Here is a 27,767-nt window from a genome sequence, read left to right on the forward strand (position 1 = left end):
TTTCTATAGATTGTACTAGAAGCTGCCGAAAAAGGTTGCTACCCCGTCTCCAACTCTCCACATTAGTAACTCCTTGCGATATCCTCCGCGGAGCCTTCTAGGGGACAAGTTCTAAGGTCGGCCTCACGCTAGTCTATTGTGCAATATGAGGCGCGCGGCGCACCGCCGCGCATGCGCCCACATTTTCCCGCCAAACTCCGCACGCGTCCAGACGCGTACGAAAATCAAATAAAAAAAAAATAACTATGCCAAAAATTTTACACACGTGACAGGATTTTTTAAAAATATGGAATTATTTAACTTATTTTAAAATTATCAATCTAATGTTAGCTCAAAATTAAAATGGAAGCGTAGATTTAAAAATTGAATATATTCAGGTGTGGTGATAGTGTTGTGTGGTGATTAGTGGTGCGTGATGGTGCCACCATGTGGCTGGTCGTGGTACATCTGCTGCTGGTGACCGAAGCACTAGCCTTCAACATCAGCAACCTCATCACGCCATTCAGCGATGTGGTAAGTTACATTTCAGTCACAAAAAAAACTAAGTACCTAATAACTACCTTGAATTAATAAGTTGTAACTTGAATTGCCGGTCTTCACGACGACTAAAGATTTCGAGCTGAAATTGCGATATTAGGTACAATAGTAGATAACATTATCAAATAATGCATCTTTACAAAATGACAGCTGTTGCTCTTATTAATTTTTCATTAAAGTGCTTAATGCTTTTGAACTATCCAAACTATACACGAAAGGTGTTGTATCACAGACACCACCACATAAATCGTCTGCAATAGACGAAAAGGCCGTTGATCCAAAAGTAAATTAAAGGTTAATCACAACAATACTTATGTATTTTGTAGTTCAACAATGGATATATTTACGACGGGATCGTAATTCTTTATTTTTAAACTAAATCGAATTTTGTAATAAATAATCTCTACAAACATATTCTTACCTGGCACGTACATTTTTAAACGTTTAAAATTACAAAGCTTACGCAAGTAAAATTTGTAAACAATGTTCGGCTCACAAGGTGTAAAACTTTGATTGAAACCTAGCATTATTGCATTCAAGATATTGCAAACATATTTGACTTGATATTTTCTGGATTACGATATGTTTCAGGAGTTAAATTATGACATTCAGTCTAACCGAATCTGCCTTAGTTGAATGTAAAGGACGAAGAAAAAAAATAAAAAAAGACCGAATTTAAGTATGTCTGAAGGGACTTGATATGGAGAATTTCATACAAACTACATGACCGCGTACGGCATTTACTTATTTGTTCTAAGATCACAAAGATGATGAAATGAATCGTTGTTAGATCATGCCTTTGCTTATTAAATTGTCACCTGATGACTCTTCTTCCAAAATAATTACTACATGTATAATCGTTGCAATAACACATAAACATCACGTGATGAGCTTTACATGCTAATTGTCGACTTTCGTAATTATCTGTGTTTGGAGAACATTCACTATTTGTTGACTTTGACACTTTTCGTCAGCACTCAGCCATAACCTCGGCATTTGCACGCAAACAATTAATGTTTATTTGTATATTAATTCGCATTTAGATGTCAACGTTAAGCAATTTGCGGGAACATTCACATTAGAATGCCTAAAACCAGTATAAAAGATCAACATTTCGCAATGCACCTCTAACCTTCCTATGTATTAAATTATGTATCTAATCAACGACTGAGCATGTGGTAACTTCGCAATAGTATAGCCTAGCAAATAATTATACGGGTGGAGATAATAAATTTAAATTTTATGTCTATGCCGACAATGGATACGTAACTTTTACTGCCCTACGACGTCCGTTGAAGATCTTACGACACTTTCGTAGGGCTTAGGGCTGCTCAGCAAACTCAAAGTCAAAGACATTTATTCAAACTTGGCTGCAAAACAGTACTTTTTGGCCATCACAATTTTTGGCCCCCAAAACGCCCACCATTCACAACTTCGCATGTGTCTTTGCTGGGAAGAAGCCAGAACAGACCTGCCTTTCTATTCCTCAGCTAACCAGGAAACTCCTTGAACGCATTTACGTCTGAAATAAGACAAAAGAGAAAGCAGATCGCAATCATTATCCTTGAATGTCCAGATATCCTTCTAGAAGTCTTGAAGTTACTCAATATTAGAATGTTGGATCATTAAATGTGGAATATTTTACTGCAATGAACAATAAAAAGTATAAAAATAAAGCTTGCAGGTAAAAGGTATTGTGTTATTCATGGTCATCAGGCATCCTACATTCATTTACATGAGTATGTATAGTGCATTAGTCATCGATGCACCTAACTTAAGGGAAAATCCGTTACAAAGTTTCGACATTTTGTCAACTGTGATATTCGTTCACGCACTTGTGTGAAATAAGTTACCAATACCTACGTCTTTAGCTTGTGGTAAACCCAAAAGCCTTGAAAATAATGTAATCGGAATACACTATTCTTTGAACATCAATTTATAGTCAACAACAAAAGAAGACGAAGAAGTAGGTAACAATAAAGATTTTTTTGAATTAGCAAGTAAACTGTCTAGAAAATAGCCAACCATCGAATGATTTCAAAGAGTTTAATAAAGAAAGTAATAGGGCCAGGCCACAACAGTGCGTTGCGGCGTCGCATCGCAAAAATCAACGACGCATATCATATTAATCGCATAGCTGTGCAATGTTGTTTTTGCGATGCGACGCCGCAACGCACTGTTGTGGCCTGGCCCTTAGGGCTGTTACAGATAGGTAATGCAACACGTAGGTAGTATGGCTCCTAAGGCAGGCCCAACAGCTAGCAGCCTCATTCGAGTTAGGCCGGCTATTCGACCTACATTCTGACGTCCGTATTGGATGCTTTATCTAATGTAAACTGGTTGTATGTTACGATACTGAACCGGCGGATTTTACGCCTGCTCATTAAGAAGGGACGAACAAGTGTTAAGCTCTTAATAGAGTTCACATGAAAGGTGAGGTAGTAGAATATACAAGCGATTTTGATGAGATACTAAAAATCCTACATGTTCACATACCAAAGACATTTGATAATGATCAAACCTTACAGTTAAGTTAGGAGTAATCAAAGGAAATTAAATTGACAGGAAAACACCAATTATATAATTTTAATCAAACTGCTATAATTTATAGAAATTAAGAAATTGTATGGTGCAGCTTCTAACTGTATATAACATTGAGTGATATTAGCTTCATCTTATTACCATAGCCAGTGAATGACCGGCAAAACGGGAAGTCTCAAAATAGCTACGTATAATAGATCAACCTTAATAAGTCCAACAAACAAGCTTTTTCGTAATTTTAAGTGCGTATCAATAAAAATGCCGGCCGCTTGCGTAAGTGCCGTGCCGTGTAAAAGTTACGGAGAAAGAATGTCTGATACACACTAACATGCTGTCTGTCTTTCTTGATGTTTGTGAATATAAATATGATTGATGACAACTAAAGACTTGATATTGTAATTATTTTGACAGACGAGCTGTCAGTAAAGTCCTAAGCGTTTCGCCGAATAGTCTTTAGACCAAATTCATCTTAGGATCAAAAGTAAAAGCTTTTTTCGTTTCTAAATAAAACCAAGATAAATAAACAATACATATTTATTTACAATTGATATAAATCTAGATCATTTACTTACCGTTTCCTGAAATATTCCATTTCGCCTTTTATTATACTGGATGAAATATGCATCGTAATACTAGGAGATTTCCTGTTAACACATCACTCGATGGTAGCTAAAAGCTTTCTTGTTTGTACCTCTTGACATGCATACGATGCTTTTACGAGAATGGAGGATTATTGTCAGCAATTGTAACCGAGTACCTATTGTTTAACCACTTTTCTTTGTTACTTAACTATCTCTACAACATTATCTGTCAAAGTTGGTAGCAGATTGAAAGTCTCCATACTAAAGAATCAAGTGACGATGATACGCAAATAACAGTTTATCTGAGCACAAAAAATGACACATTCTCGCAGGCGCAGCCACGGTACAAATAAGCACATTACTTATCTAAACTTGTATCTTATGCTAATCCAACTATCGTTGAAAGCACATTACATTCCGCTAATCAAACGTATTATTCCCACGAGTAATTATTGTCTTCACTAGGCCCCGCCATTTTCAAATGCTAATTCATAAGATTAACCCAGTGTTCATTGACATTTGCCTTACGATTTGTATTATTAAGTACTATAACAAACAAATGAGCATCATGTCATGATTGAACTTTCCGAATATTATTTTTATCTCTATTAGTTTCTTATGTAAGATTGGAATTCGATATATTAGCTTGTCAATGTCTGGTGTATTCCATTTCTTATACTGCGTCTGCGCTTATCGAGAACCCATGTAATCGGGTCATTACTTCTAGTGACTGGCTTAAGTCTTTAAATGATTAATTCTATAGCTTATTTTTCACTTTACAAGTGATTTCGAGCGTGTGAACAATTTGCACTGTCAAGTTACGTTACGTTGTTAATGATTAGCATTTTACTTATCTATGTAATCTCTTGTGTTACGTCTTCAAAAATATTGAATATTATCTTTAAAGTATTGCAGAATAATTGATCGTACTTTAAATGCTTTGACCTGTTAAGTTTTAAATATTTTAAAACAAGTACTTGAATAATATAACTTATTTTGGGCGCATCATCGGCATTATTGAATATTCAGAAGATTTCCGCTGTTCTAAAAGCATAAATCAGCTTTCGTCACCGAGCTAATGGATTAGTTGTAATACGACGAGGGCTTGAGGGTCGAGGTCGGCAGAATGTGAAGTTTAAGGACAGGCCATTAGGTTTTTAATTAGATTTAAGTTATTGTGCCCTTTGAAATGAAAGAGGATAAGTACATGACTAACATTGGTCTTCGTATGCTTAATCTTTCCCTCTTCGGAAACTAATTCAGTTGTTGATGTTTAGTCATTTTTTCTGTTCAAATTGTAATTGTTCTACCCACGTCTAAAGCAGAGAGCATTTTGTAGAAACGTACGCATGTTATAAGAAGTATGCAAATGCCGTATCTAACTAGAGCATTTGAGTTAACGTTATGTTAAGCTCGATTAAAGAAACGTGTTCTGATGTATTAACTGTGATACAACCAGTTTTGTACTCCAGCATAGATACTTTTACGCTGTGAGGCGTTTTCTCGATTGACGTACCTATTTATTTAACAGAGTTAATCGAATAAATGTAATCTAGTCTCCTCATTATAATGTGTATGAACAAGCAAATTGTTTGAAATACTTTGAGCAAAAACTACAACCTAGCAACTTGTTGGTAAATACGTATAGAACCGTCTGTGTAGCCTTTTTTTGAAGACTATTTAAAAAGTGGTTTTACTACTTAAAGAATCAGATTACACACAAAACCTAAAAATAGATTTTAAAACATTCATATTAGCAACATTAACCTTCAGTCTCGTAATCCGAATGTAAAAGCTTCAAGTGCTGTACATACATTGAGAAATATCCTTTTAGCGTATATGCTAAGAGTTAAAAATCATTAGGTAAGTAGTACTGAACTCGTCCTTTCTCCATGTCAGGAGCCAAGGTCAGAAGCGGTCACCTCGTCACAAACCTCATTTGTTAGTGAACATGTTACGAGTATGATGGCGACGCAGTGTCTAGCAAGTTTTGTCTGACCGATGGTAACTGGTCAGCAATTAGGGGCGATGATGAAATACCCAAAGATGCTTTCGCTGTTTATAATTTTGAGTGTTAATTTTTTAATGCCTTTGCGTGGATTGGCACATAAATCTATGTTTGAGTAATGAGCTGCCTACTTTGAGGTTTACCTAGTTTTTTTTTTTATGCGGATTTTTTGCAATGGTACAACCATTGCAAACTTAGGCGATGTAAGAAGATTTAATGCCATATATTTAAGTTAAGATGCTTTTGCAAATTTCCCCTATCTGCTTTTAACACCAAAATGTCTAATGACGGCAGAATTAGCTATTGTAAGCTAATTAACCATTGTATGGTCACATGTGGTTTAGATTCTCAGCAGTAAGGAAATGTAGACAAAATAAACAAAAACGGACTAGAAATACAGTCTAGGCATAGAAATTGTGACAATACCAAAATGGATAATTACATTAAAATACACACACGTTTCAGCCTCAGCTACTTAGAACGAAAAAGCAATTATCCGCCACGGATGAGTAAAACTGTTTTACTAGTCTCTGGTATCCGCAAGAAATATCTTCTCGGGGTTTACCCAACTCAAAGCTATCTTTTGCAATATTCTCTACGGTTTCTAGGATATAGCCTAAATTATGATCCAACGTACGGTGTGCAAGACACCGTTTTTGACAATAAACGGATAGAACACAGCTTTATTACGGAACTGTACGTGACTATACTATTGTTTTATGACAACACCGATTACATATTAGTTTAACTGCTGCGATTATTTTACTTAGCTGTACGAAATTGTTAAGCGGTTTTAGTCTAGGTTATTAGTGAAATTTTATGTGCATAACATAACTAGTAAAAGTGCAAACATAATGGTTGTAAAATTTTGCTAAAAGAACGGGGAAATCCTGTTATGAATTAGGTATAGTAAAAGTATAAGATATACATACATATGGCAAAATCAGCCATGTTTATTAAAATATTTTAAGAAACAAAAACACGTGACATCTAGCAGTTACCTTTGCTTAATTATATCATGTAAACGAAATGATTGTATGTCAGTGAATAAAAGTAGCTTTTATTCCTCATTGGACATAACAATATTCCGTACAGCACAAATTAGAGTATAGAAGACTGTTAGGTATTTAATATAGCCAATCAAATTAAGTTATAAAGCTAGTTAGCTAGTAACTAATCTTCTAGCGCGAGGTTAAAGTTGTGATCTTTAACCATTAACCCTGCACCCAGCTGATTACGACAAAGGTGGTTAACCCATTACTGCGAACCAGGTAACCTCTCGCCCTCTTCGACAGCTTTCACGGGTTGACTAATTGCTAACAAGCTAACTAGTTACAACTTCATTATGTCTTGCTGATTATAGGAAACAATGTGTGGTATAATATATTTAAATACCAAAATAGATTCTCAAGATTCGTTAGGCTGCTAACGCTAAAAGTAGGTATGCCATTTGCACTTAGATACACCTAGTTAAGGGCAGATACGCCTTTTTCCGTATTCCGTAAAGTTGATTCATTAATAAGAATTACGGCAGGAAATTAATCTCACACCGGAATCGAAAATATTGCCTCATATTTAATTATCAATAACATTTCAAATTAATTAAAATTCCATCTCCTCCCCTACCTAGTCGAGTAAAACAAACATCATCATAAAATCGATTAGATATCCACTATCATCGTTACATGAATCGAGCAGCGACACACATTCGGATCTTTCTTACGTTTGTGCAAATATCTGACCAATTATACTTATGTAAGTGTTCGCTAATACTATGCCAATGTCGTTTCCGTTCTGTTTTGTTGTATGTTTGTAAATTTTAATGGGAACAAATATAATGACCACCATAAAATGCTTTGATACCCTTAGTTTTGCAACCAGAAAAATCTACTGAACACCAGAAAAATAAAGTCTAAAAATGTAATAGTACCAGCTATTTTAGTCACGACTTCACTTTAAATTGTATTCGACCACCAAATTTAGTAAATGATCACCAACTCTTGACGACCAAATTAATGTATTATTTTTGCCTAAATAAGTCACTGTGATTGCCATAAAATGTAGGCTTATTATCAAATAAAGTATTATGATGCCATATTAAGTTATGTGTCCGGCTTGCAATGCATGCGTGAGTGTCAGTATGACGAGTGACAGGGGAAAATGGAAGAAAATGACATATTGCGCCGACCCCAAGTAAAATTGGGAACAGGGCAGGAGAAAGAAGAAGAAGAATGTGTTTCTCAATACACTCCCTCGAAAACACACTCTTATCGCACTGTTTAGAGGCATGCAATAGACAATTTTCCACCCTAGTGCAGGAAAAGGGTCCCCATAATGTAATTACATTTATTGTGTCAGGCCGAACTTATTTTTTTGGAGTCAGTTTACTTAAACAGGATAGCAAGATGTAAAAACTTTGATTATCATTTTATATTAAAACGCTGGTATAATTTTGATGATCATTCACTACTTTTGGTGATCATTTACTACTTTTGGGATAACAATGATTTATTTGGACTCATTTTGCTTAAATAGGATAGCAGAATGTAAAAACTTTGGTTATCATTTTACTTTAAAATGGTGGTTTAATTTTGGTGATCATTTACTATTTTTGGCTTGCGCATGATTTATTTTGGAGTAATTTCACTTAAATGGGATAGCAAAGTGTTAAAACTTTGGTTATCATTTTACATTAAAATGCGAGTTTCATTTTGGTGATCATTTACTATTTTTGTCTGCTATTTGTTACTATTTCTGGTGATCAGTTAAACATAGCCAATTTTAATGGCCGATCCCACGGGGGGATTGACCTGCAAAAATATGAGGCAAACATATTGAGGATTGTGTTACTTACAGTGGGATTTTTCAGAATTTCGTTTTTACAATCATAGGAGTCTAGTGTCTCTCTGGTGCCTTCCTTTTTTACAGTTTTGAAACTAAACCGACTGCAAAATTACGACCAAAAGACTAAATTCAATGTTCTTTCTGCCTTTGAGGTTCCTGGATATTTGATTGCTTATGTGCATAAAATGTGACAAAAAAAAATTGTAAATTGAAAATTTAGAGTCAAATAAAGGTTGCACTAGAAAGGTGGAAGACAAAATCAAATCATGACAGTATTCCAGTATTTCTAGTTACCGAGTAACCGATTCTTGGCAGTCGTGACTTACACCGTGAAGTAGCAACCATCTTACTCATGTTAAATCTTTCCTACATGACGAAATACAACACAAAACACCGGACTTGCAACTATTGCACTATACGTAAATAAAATTGAATGTTTTAAAATTTTCCCAATCGCATTTCTCACGGACCCATACCTCAGCTATCGAATATTGCACCCGTGTGAAGACTATTGGTTAACGCTCATTGTTCACTAAATTAAGAGCCGATTTTAACTTTAAATACACGTGAGATATTTCTATGTGAACTGTTAGAATGTTCAATAGTATTGAACTTATTGTTGCGTCGATCGATTGTTCTTGTTTTTGGCTCTCAAATTCTCTTGCTTTACTTGACGTCTAATATAATTTCTTATCTGACATTTCCGCATTTCTTTATACATACGGGTGGTTGTAGTGTCTCACTTACTTACACCAGTATTGTCAAATGACTACTTGTTGCACCCAGATAAAAAAGTAGCTTAGTAAAGCGTAGCGTGAAGTATGTATAGTGCCTACTCAGTAGAACTTAACTATAGATTACTTATTTACAAAATTGAATTACGTATGCTTATTATTTGAACCTTTGTGATGATTACAATATAGTTATATCTGATTCATCAAAGCATTTCTATTTAATTAGTCGTCTTTCTCCAAACGAGGTCAAAGAAAAATTAACGTTGATAGACAATCAGGTCAAGTATGGATCGTAAAAACTCTAATAAAACGCGTGCGACTTTCTTACAATAACTCTTTGAATAGGCTTGCATGCAACAAGCTCATAAACACTTAATTGAAAACCTGAACTTGAGATAAACTGCTTCATTCAGAGAAGATTCGCGATTGACTCATTAGAAAATAAATATTCAGTATACGGTAGCTATTTCACTTTTACAATATGGTTTAATGAAAAACTGTTCATGGTAAGGGATTTCAGGAATGTCGAGCCGTCATGGCACGACAGGTATTCCTAATTCCTACTCTTCCCTACATGACTGCTTACCTTGCTGCTGACGTTTCTTCTTATGTACTTATATCTTTATGTATCTAGATAATTATTTAATCTTCATACAAAGAACAAGACGTATTGTAGTTGATCGATTCAGGTTTAAAATCGTAATAAGTAAAGTGCGATTTTGTATCCTGAATGCCTAGATTAGTCGAAGTCGAAGCTCTACAATAATCAAGTGTCAAGATTAACAGCAGGACTGACATTCAATTACATATTAATATTGATGAGCTTATGCACAATACGCATATAATATTAATTATCACGTAACGTTGTAATAAATAGTTTGTTGCCACTAGGAAATACTGCGTTTGAGGTCGAAACATTCACATTTTAATTTTAATAGAACTACATATAAATAATGACACTACATTTTCAGAGTTAAACCTTTTTTTGTAATACACCAAGGTTATTAACATTGCTTTTGGAATTATCAGAATCAGTTAATTGTTTTGTGATTGTATAGGTCCTATCTATTTGATGGTAAACCTGAAAATTGAAAAAAAAACTATATAAACAAAAACTAAGGTTACCATCCAAGTTTAAGCCTGTTTGCTTGTTATCATTGTTGTTTGATTTGTTGTTGATAATGCACTGCTTCGCCTTGAACTAGACATAGCACAATGTCAGCTGCTTACCTCGCTTGTTTTATTGTAACACTTGTATCTTTGATGATGCGTATGATAACACTAGGTATATTATCTCTAATTTGTTTATTAATGGATAATAATTAAAGTATGTATTTCTAAAACAGGAACAGTATACTTCAGAAAATGCTCCATCTCCCCTACAATTTGCCTCGGAAATCTTTTCATTATATCACACTTCTACGAATCGTTTGCAGGAACTTGCTTAACCTTTTCGATTATTCGCTCTATAAAACATAGGTATGTAAATAATTCGAATTTATATTTTGAATCACAATCTGCCTAGCTTTCTCTTTACAAGATGATTTATTTATTTAAAAACATACACACTATCATTACAGTGTAATATTTATAGTCATAGTTCAACATTGTAAACTTTGTGTGAAATAAACTATTTATTTATTTATTTATATCAATTCGATAGTGGTGTCCACAATACCTACACACATACAAAAATAATAAAATTTAACTTAAATCTAACACAAAAACAAAACAAAACTGGAAATCAAAATAACTATACAAAAATCATAAAAAATTAACATCCAATCATAAAAAAATAATTAATTTATGATGTTATCAATATCCTCCACATTGATTGTAAAGTAGCCTCTTTGATTAGTCAACGAGCAAGAAGGTCAATAGTACATCGTACTATTGCTTTGTGGTACTTATGTAACAAATATACCTACGTAATTGAAATATTATATAGGTACGCGTTTAATTGCATTCGTCGACTTATTCGGTGTAGGGCTACCTCTGCTGTAAATAATTCAATAGGTAACAGAAGTTTATAAAAATGTTACCGAAGACTTTTGGTAAGTCACTGAAATTGGGCTACTAATGGGATATTTGATTAAAATTAATCTCCCTTCCATCTCCTTCTATCCTAGTGTCTATGTTAGTGACAAAAAAACCTACTAAAATATAAGTTAATTGTGGCAAAAAACTGTAAAGTCTAGTTGCCCTTCTAACGGCCAATATCAATGTGTTGAAGTCAATAAACATACAGACATCAAGCACCATCGAGTAATTAAACACAACGCAGTGCAGCCCTGTCACACACACTTGAATTATCTCTCACCGGGCAAACGATTTACCCACATGTCAAGTCTATTGACCCACTAAATTCGGTTTACTATTGACTGCACACGGGCGTTTCAAACGCTGCGATTTATTTACGAGCCTCGGTTCTATGTGGTATTTTTAAAACTCCAATCTAGTCCAAAAGTAAAGAATAAAGTAACACTTATATTCATCACCCTGCTTTTTCTTCCTAGCCACTCTCCAGAAAGTACAGACATCATCTTACATAAGAATCCTTCCATCTCTTCGTGGACATGGCAACATGTAGCAATATACATATGCAATTAACTATGCTTACTACGCAAAACTACTCTCCCACTCAATCAAAACTCAACACAAACCTTCCAGCGTTTTCCACGATCAAAATTGTCGGTCTGCTCGCGTCCCACAATTGCGTGCGCGCATCTAAAACCGTCGCTTGATATCCACACGCTTTCTCATTACGCGCCAAATGAATCTCAATCAGTTTGCGCACGAGTTTCGACATACGGACGAGTTAACGACAATTAGTCTATGGTATGTGGTCAGGAATTTGATGGCTTGTAAAAAGGTGGTCAATTGCGTGAATGAATTGTCTTTGGCAGTTTAGCCAAGTGTGAAATGAGCGTGGGAATTAGATTAATTTAATAAGTTTAAAGTGAATTTGAATGAAAGTATTTTTCGTGCAGTTTTTTGAGCTTTGGTTCAGAGTTCTTTGAACACTGACATATCTTTGATTCATTATCAACAATAGAATCTATGGAAATATTCGAACCACAAAATCAAGCTGTTTTGCAACTTAAACCACACACTTCTCTTTCAGCTCAATCAGTCACAATAGGTACTCAAGATGCTTATCCGTCTTAAATCTGACTTTTCAACTTGATTGATGAAGCTTCAACATTTATTTTGAGATTTTTCCCGTTGCCTCATCCTTATTAGCCGACTCATGTCAGATTTCTTCAACCATTAATAAAATCATTGTGGCATGCACCTGCTCTTTAACGATCTGGGGTCAGTGGGGCAAACGCATTGATGCTCAAATGTGCCTGAACCTGTTTGGACATCAATTTGTCTTGATACAGATATACTCGTGACTTCAAAACAATTCTGAAATATCAATGCTTCGTTAGATTTCATCATAACCTTCCAAGTGATTCTTTCTTGATCGCAAAACAGTGTCAACAAGTTCTAGTTACCATATTGTCCGTTACAAAATCTGTCAGCTCGGCAAAAGGGAGTACTTCTTCACCTTGAAGTGCTCTTCCTGGTAGCATAATAAAGAGAATTGGCAAACACGAGAGCGGATCACGAGTGGCGTGTAAAAAGCTCGGCTTTATGTAAACATGCGTCGGATTCCTCTCACGCATCTTAAATAATCGTCGCAATAAGCAATACCGTCATGTACGTCCCACATTGTTACCACGTCTTGTTATTTATTACCTGCTCAGATTTGTGCAGTATTTTTCCGACGTAAGAGGGTGAGGTAAGCATACGTAGATTTTGCGATCATTTTGGTGTCTACAGTTTTTTTTGAAAGGCAATGCTCAGGAATCTCCTTGGTTGTAAAAAATAATCATAGATTGTGTTCTATAGGACTCCTCTAAGCACCTATGATCAGCAAAATATAGATTCTGTTGTAATCTTCAAGCGCTTGGATGCAAATTGTTGTACCTATCTAGATTTCGTTAACAATTTCTCTTTCCTAAAAGTCAAAATGTCAAGGTTTACAGTGTGCAATTAATTTTACTACGGCCATAAATGTTTATTACTCGTAACCTATGCTAAATTAAATCGTAAAGCTATTCTATATACATATACAAAATATTACACATCGCAGTAACTGCAAACTGACATACCTATATGCAGCTGGAAAACTAATTTTTTATTTGCTGCAGCTACCACTCATGATTACTGAAAACTTCACTGAAACGTCATTCAATGCATGTTGCTTAGGACAAAAGGTGCATAAGTCAGAATTTGCACAAATTATTGCCAAAGAAGAAAATACAACGAAACACAAAAGTCCCAAATTAAGCAACATAATGTGTATCAGATACATAATTTTCGAAAACAGTAAATCCGTTTGCAAATCCTTCAACGCAAAAACAAGGACTCGCAATGACGTCCAATGACGCAAGGCCACTTGATATTCAAGATAGGCGCCGATATGCGCACGAGTGTGCAACGATGTTACCGTAACTTTACACTTGAGGCCTGCAAAAGTGCGCGTTTTGAGGACGCGGCAATGAAATGACCGACCTTGTACACTGCTCGCCACTGTAATATAAATCGTCGTTAATGAATTGTTTGGTCTACTTATGGCTCGTGTGTCTAAGTCTATTTGTAATTTAGCTTAAAATTATATTAATCTAGCAGTCTCTGAACCTGAACATTAATTGTCATGTACAAAGGCGAGCTTAACCCAGAGTTGGGTTGACTTGGGTTTTCTAACAGCAAGCAAACCTTATAGTGATAGAGAGATGCGGTAGGGAATTTCGTTACATAAATAGTTAGTGAACACACGCTAAATGGTTATTTTATGAAAAGAAAACATCAGTCATGCGTGAGTGCTTAAGTAATTAACTTCGTCAAGACAAATATGAGATGTGCGTGAGGGCATGACAATGTCAATATTACGCATGATAATGATGGCACTACAGAAAACAATGTTCCAAACAAACTTGACATAGGTTAGCCTTAGGTCACAGTCAAGCATTTCTTACGAAATCCTGGACAGGTACTTAAGTCAAGATTTAAGACAAAATTTTACAGCCTCTGTGGGCAAGATACCTACTAATTACTGTACAAAGTTTTATGTGATTTTGTCCCTGAGCCCTAAATGATAGTTCTTCAGTAGTAATACTTACCTTATAATTCTCTTATTTTCAGTTACATGTCCGCTACCCAACTCGCAAGTCACACGTCCGCAGACAGCGCGCCATACCACCCTCAGTACCATTTCCTTGCGAAGATGCTCTCTCCTGGGGCCGCAGTCCTGAACGGCCCACCTCAGTCCACAGACTAAGGCCTGGGGACATAGACGTGGTGGCTGCTATTGGTGACTCCTTGGTCGCTGGCAGTGGGGCTCTAGAAGAATTCGCCCTTGGAGCATTCGTGGAGTATAGAGGAGTTTCGTGGTGTGCTGGTAAGTCTAATTAACTCGCAGCTTTAATACGTTTATGTCATAGTTATTTGCGGCTTCGCTTCTATTAATAACGATAGCAGCCAAGACATAAACTGAACAGCTTTACCTAACTAGATAACATGGGCACTTGGGCAGGCCATTACAAAATATACTTTCTCTATAATTAAAATGGACTGAACAATTTCCAATATGCTAAGGAACCGAACTTAGCTATGAGGTCCACGTAACGCTGGCCATACGGTTTACCATAACACTCAATCAGTTTACAGCCTGTGGTCGCGGCAAGCTGACCGCAGCCGTTTCCTCAATGCTTAGCATGCTTACCACGTTCATGTTCAGATCCTTAACTTAATGGTACCATAATTTGACCTACATTGTGTTTTTTAAATAAGAAGAATGTCCTAGGGATATGATGTCTCAATATCATGCTGTGGAAATAAGACAGTTTTGGTGAGTCAGTGGTCAGTGCATAACCGGGGTTGGTAGATGAGACATTACCTAAATTCTTTTGGAGTTAGAGGATATGGAAAAACATTCAAATATAACGCGAACACGAAAAAATATTTTAAACTACAATATGTCTTGTATAAACAAACAAACAGAAACAGGTCACGATTAGTATTCGGATTATGTAGATAAACACGAGATGATGTTAGACAACATAAGATGTGGTTACAACATAGTCCATTATGCAGATATGTGCACTTTTCACACTTCCCTGCTGGTAACACATTGAAGTCACCAGACAGATTGATACAATAGAATTTAGACTCAGTATTGTCTATCTGCAGGTATGTCAATTACAAGTTAGCCGTTATTGCCTGGTGTGACATTTGTATGTTTTACTGAGTTTACATCTGTCTGAGTTTTTAACGTAGGTTTCTCTTCTACAATTATTTGAACCTGAACTAACTCCTATTCATCCTCTCATTTGTCTTCCCAAATTCCAGGTGGTGACGCATCATGGCGAGAATACCTAACCTTACCGAATATCCTGAAGGAGTTCAACCCGAACCTTCGCGGCTACTCCACGGGCACCGGCGAGTGGCTCACCAGGAACGCCAAGTTCAACGTCGCCTTCCCCGTGGCTTCAGATGAGGATGCCTTAAAGCAGGCTAAGGTAAATGTTGTCATTATTATACCAGCCAATTCCCAACCACTGATTGTAGCCCTACCCAAGGGGCGCCCTCCATCATTACATCTAATTTGGACAGCTCGCCTCCATCCACTGCCCGCCATCTTCTTCAAAGTGACAGACTATATGTATAAGATTTTAACCATTAGCAGCGTATTTCTGTTGCACATAACACCATTCCTGTCGGGTTACCGTTGAGCTTAAAATTGCTCTCTTTTCCCCAGTCAGCAGCTTGATGCATCCGACTTCGTTGAACATAACTTTGAAAATGTAAAGGGATTTATAGTTCTAATAAGGACCTTTATTGAATTTCAACATAGCTTTCAAATAAAATATTATTAATTAAACTCTCATCAAATAAATGTTAGGAAGCTACATACATTGTATGGTCTTTTATTAAATTGCAGAAATCGCTAATAGTCTCGTGTGTATTCAATTTATTGGTGCGTAACTAAAGTAAACTTGGTCTAGGTTTGAAACATCAAGTATCATCACACAATCTGAACATTAAGTGTTACTTATTTGCCAATTTGGACGATTACAAACGAGTGGTAGCAATAATTATTATGTTTGACTTGTGGAGCGTGACCCAAACATCAATGTTGCCACATTTTTGTGTGCCCACTATTAATTAATTAATGATTTGTGCATGTTAGATCACTTATACATATATAGACACTGCCTTGCGTCTAATATAACCCTTTATAAATATCTAGTGGATATGGATCTCGGCAAAAATTAAAATGACTGCAAAACACAACTTATCACTTTTTTGTATTCCATTTTCGTAATAATTCAATCAAACGATATGATAGTAAAGGAAGCCATTATTCACCATCAACACGTTAACCATTTCCATGCGAAGTTTCTATTGAGAAAGGACAATGGGCACTTTGTATGGGATTTGGTACCCGCTCCAACAGTAACGTATGATATATCATTAGAAAGGTATTTACGTGAACAATAATAAAAACTATGGGGCTTGCCTCAATTAGCTGTCCGATCCGAGTAACGATAAAAATTAAATCGACATAGAAACAAGTATGTCATCCATATATGCAAATTCATTAAGAGGCATATGTCATCAGTATAATAATTTTAAACTCAGTTAATAGACATCTTAAATTGTTTGAGATACACTCTATTATAATCTAAAGGTTGTAATAGTCTATGGAGTCATACTACGGAAACACAATCGTCATCTGATTTGACAAAAGTTCAAAACATTTCTGAAAACACAACTAATCATTTTAGTTACATACTATCTTTAAACATACTGGCTTCCATGTACCTACACATTATATGAAATTAAAAAAAAAAACCTGTTATTAAAACACGATAATCATTAAACATTAATTGATTGTAAATACTGAAAGACTTTCATCAAATACATAAGTTATATTCTGCGTGAACTGCAAAGGTTTGCACACAGACTTTTTTTAAAGCAGTGGGCAGGCAAACATTCTAAGAAGGCCAAATTCTTGTTTTTTTGTTACTTTACCAGTTTTTATTCAATACAGTTGGATTTAAGAACTACATCTACGTTGATGATTTATGAACATTATACATTCTATTAGTCGATGTCACGCGAAATGGACAAGGAATTGGGACTAGTCGTCATAGTAAACATTTTTTGGCTTGCCAAGACCTACGCAATGGTACTAGAATCAACACTGTTGGACAGGGTACCAAAACGCCCATCGTCCTTTGCAACTACGGTTGATTTACCTACCACCATTAAACCCTGCTGTCAAAAATGTGCTGCTAGTAAGGTCCTCTCTTTATTTATAACTAGGGTTCTTGTACCAACACCAATGAAATAGGCATCTTTTGTAATTTCTGCTCTTTCGGAACAAAAGAAATACTTCAAATGTTCAAACGTTCCTCTGACCTTAGTGACCTGATGTCACGGGCTTTTGTCTGGTATCACAACAATTGCAATCTTTACAAACCCATTAGAATCAACAAATATGTGACAATATACGCGTTTAAAATTATTCTCATAACCCCACTCCTTATTGAATTGCACAGTTATTCCTATGGTTTCGTACCACATTTCTATAATTTGGTAATATGGCAGATTTGAAATCGCTCATATTTTTCACAACTTGATGTCAAGCGGTTAAACACTTAAGTGACACAAGTGTACATGTTGTAAGGTTGATCTAAGTACCTTCACACTTCAATTCTCTGCTTACACCACAGAAATACAGCCTGTGGTTTATAAACATTTTGTAAATGCAATGAAGATGTCGAAATCTAGGATGATGAGGTTCCTAGGTTTATAATACATAGATGGATATTGTAAATTTTGTCGCTCATGAAAGGAAGTAGTTAGTTACATTGTATGTGGTAGGTAGCCTTCAGTCTTATTTTTACTACTACCTACGCATTTTTGCTCCAAATCGTTTTTGAGACTTTCTCAAAATTCCATCTATTTCACAGATATTCAAATTCTTCATCAAATTATTTCCAGATCGTAGTAGCTCGAATGCGATCATCACCTGAAATCGACATAGCAAACGATTGGAAGATGGTGACGGTATTCATAGGGGCTAACGACCTTTGTTCTGCTTCCTGTCTCAACCCCATCTCCTGGTCTCCTGCAGCTCATGCCAAAAAGCTGGCCATAGCCTTGGACTACCTCCATAAACATTTGCCGAGGACTATTGTTAACTTGGTGCCGGTGTTAGGTGAGTGGCTTTATTCATTTAGTTCTTTAATGTAATTTGTGTGTGTGCCATCTTCAAATCGTGGTAATGTTTTTTTTTTATTTCTGAACATTCACTATAACCAAAATGTTCCTCTTTACCTCGATGTGGGCCAATATTAGTCCAAATAAGAATTTTTGATTGCTTATACCTAAAGCCTTATTGTAGCCTCCCGTAAACAAAACATCATCTGGATCTTCCAGATCAAAAATAATCTTCTAGAATTTTGCGCACTCAATAACACTAGTTCTCACAACAGATGTGTCAGTGTCAATCCGCGTGCTGCGTCCGATGATGTGCCGGCTGATGCACTCGCTGTTCTGCACGTGCTTCCACCAGCAGGGCGGCAACGAGCTCTACGACCTCGTGCGGATGGCCAGGCTCTACCAGAAGGCTGAGGTGGCGCTGGTACGTTGTGTTACATTTTTGAAGACTTTGAACATTCACTGAACATTGGCTCGGCTAAAGATGATTGTGTCCTAGAGAAACTGCTGTATTAGTAGTGTTACTATGTCTGTGTTCAATATGTGTATGAAAGAACTGACAATAAAAATAAGAGAACGTAGATTTTTTTGCATAATGGGATCAATTAACTGAAAGGAATTTGATAAGAGAAAATGGAAGGAGCTGCACCGAGAAGAGCGTACCTTAAATTGCACATTACACCGTATCTTAAATTAAAAATACAAAATGTATTAGAAACATACACAACAAATCATTTATAATAACAATCAATGTATGAACATTGATTGTTGTTATATTGATTGTATGTTTTTAACATAAATCAATCAATGTATTAAAACAACAATGTTCATACATTGATAGTATGAACATTGATTGTTGTTTTTAATACATTTTGGCTCAATTAACACAGTAATAAAAGTCTTAATAAAAACAAACGTAAAAGTTAACCTAATCTAGCCAAATACACATAAGAGAGTTACGTTCATCATGTGGCTTATTAAACCAGTGTTTCAGGCTATCATTCAACAAGAATATTAAAGAATCCGTTGGCTGCGAATGTGGAGCTCTTAGTCAACCTTGTTTAGTTACATTCCGAGTTTGACGTGTGGGGTACCAGGAGAGAAAAATGTATATTATTTTGCAATCCATGCTATATACTCCAGGTGGAGAGCGGTCGCTACGACACCCGGCCGGACTTCACGGTGGTGCTGCAGCCCTTCATGCGGCTGTTCAACGCTCCGCTGCCGCCCGTGCGGCCGCTGCCGCTCGTCATCCACCAGTCCTACATCACGCACGACTGCTTCCACTTCTCGCAGAAGGGACATGCTCTAGGTACTGTGCCACTGTCTCCCTGACTCCTCATGTAGACTTACTTAATTATCATCCAGCGGTTAAAGTAAATTCTTTTGAATTCAGTTTAACTTAGGTTATAAAGTTTTTATTTTACACACATATAATGTTTTATCATAATTGTTCCTCCAAATTTAGCCCAAATTGGATGTCCGCTTTAGCCAAACACTAAAAAATCTTCTAACAGACCATTTTCCACTTCCAGCGGCGAATCTCCTGTGGAACAACCTACTAGAGCCAGTAGGCAACAAGTCAGACAACGTGCCACCAGTCCTGCTGCGGCAGTTCCGCTGCCCCAGCAGGACTGCGCCCTTCCTCTTCACCGGGAACAACTCCCGGAACTTCCTCATCACCGGCAAGCAGGAGGGGGCTGATGAGGTCTTTCTCTGAGGACTTCTTGAAGGGGAATGAAGTCCTGGGTTCCTAAGGGAGACCTCAAGGGACAATTATAAGTTCCTGCTCTCTACTCGAGGTACAAAGGGGGCCAAGAAAGACCAGTCAAAAGTGAATTGCTAGTTGGTATTTGTTTTTGGTCGCAGTGACTTCTATCAAAGTTATGGTAAGAAGACATTGAGTGACATTTTGTGTATTTTCAAAGAAACTGTGTGAAGTTTTGAGGAGTGGAGTTTGATTTGATTGCAATTGTGTAGAAATGTGTGTTGTAGTGATGTGATGATAAAAGGTGCTTCAACAATGCTTTTGAAAGTTATCTAAAGACTAATTATGCTCAGTGACTGCAGTCTCAAGTGTTTGAGTTTTTGCAGTAAGAAATTCGAATCCAAAGTTAAGCGAAGGCGGTGCTCAAAATTTGCTCAATTGTTAATAATTCACTTATTTAATCATTTCCATGACATAATAATTTGTAACATATTAGGTAGGTAATGTTATTCGAAAATCTGTTCCCACGACAAGGAGGAATAAGGTTTATTGTATTTTCGATAACTTGTCAAATATTTATAATTAGTTTAATATTATAAATAATTTGTACATTTGTAGATATTTTTACATACTAAGTTATGTTATATTATGAATATTTGACGCCAGGATTAGATGAAGTAACGTAGTGAGGGATGTTATACATAATAAAGGAATGAATTTTAAGCAGTGCGCAAAAAGAAACTGGTGGTCCAGAATCGTTAACAGAACATATAAAAGCAAAATATGGATACCAACTATTCTTACGCGCTTGGAGTAGCGCTCGCGTCAGTCAACCGGTTTCGCGTTGCCGCCGTGCCTACTATGACGACTGTGACCGTACTATCGGTTACAAAATAAACATTTTTCGATATCAATAACTTTTCTTTTTTGTGCTAAAACACTACAAAATAAAAATATACGTATCTATAAAACTTATTTAACTATAAATTGACAAAGTTTGCACACTGGATAAAATTCATTCCTGTATATAGAGAAAAAAAATTAACCGACTTCCCAAAAAGGAGGAGGTTCTCAATTCAGCCGGTATGTTTTTTTACTTTGTTTTTGTCAGAATTCTGATGTCAACTATTTAAGTAAGTTAGATAAAGTAAAACTTCAATCAGGTTCCACCGAAGGACCAATGTTGGTGTCAAAGGACTATTTTGTTTTCTTAGATATTTGGTATGGTGGTGTGTTCAAAAGTTTATTAATATAGTTTCTAATTTATTTTCTTCAGGATCTGAAGAAAATTTAATAATTTAATTATTTTCGTTATATGAAACGATAGCATTTAATCTTACGTGCGGAATTAGTAATCTCGTACTGTTTACTTGACAGGTGTAGAATCTATTCCTGCAAAAGAAACATGTAGTAGATTATTTCAAGCATGTAAAGAGTAAGATGTATCTTTAGTGGTGCCGGAAGTTTACAAAAATATACGTGGGATATTAATTTAAAGGTAATTATGTGTTATTAAGTTAATTCTAAGTTAAAAGTTAACAATAGCTCAATGTTGTGATGTAGTTAAGTGAATAAAGTACATGTTTAGCTTAATATTAGTTAATCAGTAACTTAATATCACTTGTTAGTGCCATTGACGTTACGCTCTCAACCAAATGTTATAGTAAGCGAAAGTTACCTAAACATTACTTTAAGTTTTCGTCCATGGCTTCATTTTATGAATAAATCAATATTTTTTTGTAGACGTGTGTTCTTTTTGTTTTTCCTATTGCTTGTTGTGTATACGATGGATTAGTAAAACCTGTGAATAATGTTGAATTAAAACGCCTGCAACTTTTAAGATAACCTCGCGATCGCGTAATGTAATTATTTCACTAGGCGCTTAAGTTCTTCGACAATCAAGCTTTTAAATTGTAAACTTTGCTGAATCAATATTAATTACAAAAGCAACGCTGAAAGATTTACATATGACTAATAAGAAGTAAGTAGATATAGATAAACGGTGTAGGTAAATTCATATTTGTTGCTTTGCAGTGAAGTCCAAATTCCTATTAGAATTGAGTAAGCAATTACCTTAACTGGACCTTATGAATTTTATGCGACGGGTAAGAACTATTTGAAGCAACAAATAACCCTGAAAACATTACTTACAGGAAGACAAAAATACCCTTATTTCACTATTAAGTAAATAAGCCTACCATCTTTCCAATGCCAGCAAACAATACAAATCTGTCTGTGGACGACATGCGATGTCTACAGTAGTCTACAGTCTACACCCAGCACACACAGATGGTATACAATACATAAGTAGCGTGGTTAGACGCCGTCCGTGATTTCACGGCCGGGTACCGCCGAGCCTACAACTGGGCATGAGTTCAAGCCACACGACATACCATTTACAGGGTAGCAGGAATTGATAACATTTGGGATGTCGCTTGTAAACTTCCAAGATTATGGTTCCTGAAATTATGGGAATGTAGAAGGTCGTGATTTAGTTTTTTTCAGAAGCAAACAAACTCAAACCCTGGTTTGACTTTTGCAAAATACAATTTAGGCAAATGAACAGAATTGCCGACAACGTCTTTTAGGTTAGAAATTATTTATAATACCAAGTTATTTGAGGCACTACTGAATGGCATAAAAATCATTCGTTTAGGTGAGAAGAGAATAGGTATCTAATCTGTTACATTTTCCCTCAATAAATATAAGTCTTTGAGTAAAAGCGCAACTTTCAAAGCAATCTTAATTTTTCATCTTATCTTGCGCCGTATTTCACAGTTTTACAGTTAAGGCTAACCACAGGTTTAGAATCCCCGAGTTAGCAACAGTTTGGGTGCAGGGATTATGAAAAATATGTACCTCTATCTACTTACAGGTAGTTTGTAGGTAAGCATGCCATGTTGACGTAGTTTTCAGTTCATGAAAAATCAATTTAAACTTTTTCAGGCAAATGGAAATCATGAAATCAGGAAATGTATGATGAATGCAGTCATATTATTTTCGTTTGTTTATTTAAAGTTTATTGTTATGTTATTAGTGGTGAGATAATGGCTTAAATAGTTTTCTATCTATACCCGATTCCATTACCTTAGCTTTATTACAATTGCGTTAGTTTTGACATCTATACATAATAATTATAATAAAATGATAGGAAAGTCAAAACTGTACATTTATTATTTTTTTTAAAGAATACTTGGGGGGTGATCCATAATCGATTCCGAACCCAAATATGTAGTTTTTAGAATTTTTGTCTGTATGTCTGTTTATCTGTTTGTCTGTATGTTTGTCCTGGATAAACTCAAAAAGTATTGCATGGATTTAAATCAAATTTTGCATGACTATTACCTGGGGGCCGGTTCAACACATAGGCTATATATTATCACGCTATTACCTACGGGGGATGAGCAATGAACGATTAAATGAACGAAATTAGAAAATTGGAAATTCTATATTGCCCACGCAGACGAAGTCGCGGGCAACAGCTAGTTTATAAATAGTTTTGTAATGGAGAGTAAAGTATGATACTAAATATGTACCTAGTAGTATAAGGCTGTTCATACTAAATGTTTCGTATTCATCTAAAATTAACAATTCCAATCTAGTTCCACAAGCAACTATTTTAAGCGCCAAACTCCAAAACAATTTAATTGAACTATACTGGTATCCCCAAATATGGCGCTATACCACGTCAATAAAACCACAGAGTAACCACAATGTATAGTAGGCGTGCAATTAGTACAAACTACCTTCAGACTGAGTTTGAGACGTCTGTGTAGTTAACACTGAAATATGGGCGCATTTGTAAAAGGCGTCGCAAGTTACAGGCGATCTGCGCTTCGATGATAAAATCTTGAAATTAAATTGAAGAGTGCAATCGTTTTTCAGGTGTCAAAATCGCTCAGATACTTTTCAGCGTCATCTCATCAAGTCTTCTTCTTTCAAACTTATACACCTGCTATATTTGGTCGTCCACTACCTCGCATCATTGCTAGACGCTTCAGACTGAATAAAAACAATACGTAATCAAGCTGCAGTACCACAATCATAGAGGTACATACCACGCTTCATTCTCTCTCAAGGAGCCAATACTTTTACAAAAACATAGCATTTGTATAGATTTCAATGGAACCGCTATCTTCTTATGGCATATAACCAACAGCATCGCATCGTCCGAGCTCGCCCAATCTCTCTACACATGGTGCTTGACATCTGCACAATCAATTGCTGCTCTTTATTGAAAGATGCACTTTTGCACTACTTACACATGGGTATAATGTAATATGAGAACAACTTGATTCTTCACTTCAGTTTCTAAGGGATGTAATTTTAGGTGGGTTCGTTCTAATGTATAGTAAATTCATCTACGATTTGTCTCCCGGAATTACAAAACAAATATTTTTCCGTTTTTTAAAACTACTGTAACGATAAGTTATGTGGATAACAAGAAGTAACTATTACTACTTTACCTATCTAATAATAATGGCGTCCACGGCTGATTTCGGCCACGGCGGCTGTACTCACCTAAGGAGATCAGCCAGCTGCGCAGGACATATTATAGTGCACGAGCATTTGCGCAGCCACAGGTGCACTCCCTATTCCTTCACTCTCATAACCCGATGGGGCGGCAATCCGACACGACCAGTAAGAAATCAGGCGCAGGACCGACATTTACGTGGTCTCCGATGCACGGGTGAATCAATCACCAACTTCCAGACTACGGGCTGCTCTGTGAAAGTTTAAGAAAACCCACAAAGCGATTTCGGCCCGACCCGGGAATCGAACCCGAGACCTCGAGCACAGCAGCCGCGCTTGCGACCACTAGACCAACGAGGCAGTCAACTAGGCAACGAGTTGTTTACCTATCTATTGAAACAGGAAATAGGTTATGCTCAGGCCCATAAAATTATCATGAAAACGTATCCCCTTCCCCTTAAGAAATAAAAAATAGGCAAGTAAACAATACATAAAAGTAGGCTGCATTTGTTTTCATGAACATCGCGTGGTTTCAGGGATGCGACAGTCGTTTTCAGTCCCCCAGACATAGCGTGACATACGAATACTGCTTATGGAGTTACAAAACGTAAAAAGCCTTGCTTTTTAGGATTCCGTAACCAAGGGGTAAATGCGACTCTATTACTAAGATTTCGATGTTCATCTGACTGACTGTCACCAGGTTGGTATCTCATGAACGGTGATAGTTAGACGGCTGTATTTTTCTCCCGATATTAATTGGTAGGGACTTGAAGGATACGGAACCCTTTGTTCGTAAGGTGAACTCTTACTTGGCCACTTTTTTATATTATGTGGTTTTAAAGTTATGCCTATTGATGACAATGAAACTATATCGCTATATTGATTTATTTAACAAAACAATACCTAAGTAGCACAATGACATACGCATACGCTAACTCTATTTTTAGTAGCTTACAAAAACTACTGAACAAAAAACCATTATCCACCATTTATTTTGAAAAGGCTAATAATTTATAGTTTGATAGGCTTTCAGGGTACTAAAAAAACATAATTTCTTTAACAATACTTATTGTTGTAACACTTTCGCTTGTAAAATATCGGGGCCCTTAGAAGTGATAGTACCAAGTTCCACAGTACCTAAGCTATACTTCAATTGGGTCAGAGATTGTACTGTAGGTGCCTGTTTCCCTACAATGGGGCTACGGTAGCTCGCAGATAGTCATTATCGCCTCTATCGATGATTTAGAACTATGGTCTACAAAATGTAGTTCTAGAGTAAACGTATCGTTTAGGAAACCTACTTTTGGCACGTAGTAGGCTTTCAAATAGCAGGGTGTAACTACCTATAGGTTTAGGCTTATTTACTTTTTCCATTGTTGATCCACTGACGGCTGATCGTTCGCTTAACTTTATACACACCTCTCTTCTATTCTATCGTTGAAAAGCTAAGCTTGTCTACCTTCCATTATCTTGATTGCAACGCAGATTCTTGGAGAGTTAGGAGGGCAAAGAGTGCGCCTGTTTCTTTCTGCATACACATTGCTCATTGATTCTTGTTCTCGAATTTTTTGACTCAAAATTCGGCTGTGGAGAGGTAGTAAAAATCACGCACACATTCGCTTCCTATATTTACACAGTAGCTGTTAATGTAATAATGGAGTGACCCTCATGTAGTGGCCGTCGTGGGTGTGGTCTTACACCCTAAAATATGATGGTGCGTACAAGCTCTGACGTGTTTCTAAGTTGTCTGACTGATTAACCAAATGTAGAATAACCCTTTCTGATGCGTCCGAAATTGTTTTAGATTTGTTAGTAAAAAAAATAAAATCTGTCAGTTTTGCAAGTTTCAAAAAAGCTTGAATGCATTGCATGCGAGTTATGCGACGATGCACGTACGTATGTCTGATAAATGCAATCTTGGAATCGTATTACCTATACAAAGATATTTGATTTATTTCTGTTACTATGTTTGGTACATCTGACTCACTATCAGGAGGAAAATATTACCAGCAATAATAATAGCAAACACAATGCACAACTGAATGGCATCTGCTTTTAAGATAACACAAAAATCTAGATCTTTCGAAACAAAAGTGCAGTTAGGTATAGGGTCGCATGAGCAAGGGATCAAGGGTTCCCCTGCGTTCATCCCCTATCATCTCATCCCTTTCATTAGGGAGACCATGGTTCGATTATCCATTAGTACTTATATTGGTATTTAGTGTTCTGTTAGTACTAAGTAAATAAATGGTTATTTCAATTTTGGATCGTTCTTTGTCTTGTCTTGTCTATGTAGGTACATATAACAAGTAGTACCTACATATTTACATGTAGCCAAAATTACCTATTATAACTGTAGTGTGAAGAAAGTAATAAAACCAAATAACATACTAAGTATGTACCATTTTCAAGTAAAGTGTTTTGGGAAGAATTAAGTCTGAATTGCTAAAAATAACATTTCATCTTCAAATCCAAAAGCTTTTTTTTGATTCATAGACTCATCTAAATATTTCTAAATGACTAGTTTTTAATGCCGGCCTCATATTTATGTATTATCGTTAGTCACAGTACTTTAGTCATTGTTGGTGCGTTTGAGACGAATACTGAAAAATTGGGGACCGTCTGGACATACGAGTGTCGGCGTGAATCAGACTGCTTATTCTGGTAACGGCCGAGTGGCCACTTGGAATGTAAAATTGATGATACGAATATGTGTATGGTAAAGTTTTTTGTATAAGTTTCAGGAATGGTTTCCGGAAAAATCTTTCAGGAAAATTATGTTTTTAATATATAAGTACGTCTCTGGTATCCCATTATGGTCTTTAATTATATGTTCGGTACATGACATAAACTTAATTGCACTGTGAAAAACAAAGCTGAAGAGGTTTATACAAAACTTACAAAGAAAAGATATTTGATTATTTTTGATGAACATCTTATATCCTCGGGGTCACCCAATCAACAATGAAAAACTTTACAGAACTTTGTTGCGTCTGAAGTGCGATATGAAACAAGAATGTCCTAGCTAGATTTGACATAAGGTGTGCCTAATCTAGGACATA

The 27,767-nt window shown here is 36.2% G+C and overlaps 1 protein-coding gene across 1 annotated transcript; it reads left to right on the forward strand.

Moving 5' to 3' along the window:
* The first annotated feature begins 202 nt into the window (after positions 1 to 202).
* Positions 203 to 20,647, forward strand: LOC124631821 (phospholipase B1, membrane-associated-like). The gene is made up of 7 exons (XM_047166435.1): positions 203 to 513; positions 14,439 to 14,694; positions 15,645 to 15,814; positions 18,306 to 18,522; positions 18,800 to 18,948; positions 19,668 to 19,836; positions 20,060 to 20,647. Exons 1-7 carry the CDS (start codon positions 427 to 429, stop codon positions 20,242 to 20,244), a joined length of 1,233 nt encoding a protein of 410 aa, XP_047022391.1. The 5' UTR covers positions 203 to 426; the 3' UTR covers positions 20,245 to 20,647.
* Positions 20,648 to 27,767: the final 7,120 nt, after the last annotated feature.

This window comes from Helicoverpa zea, chromosome 7 (genome assembly GCF_022581195.2).
Source record: "Helicoverpa zea isolate HzStark_Cry1AcR chromosome 7, ilHelZeax1.1, whole genome shotgun sequence".
NCBI lineage: Eukaryota > Metazoa > Arthropoda > Insecta > Lepidoptera > Noctuidae > Helicoverpa > Helicoverpa zea.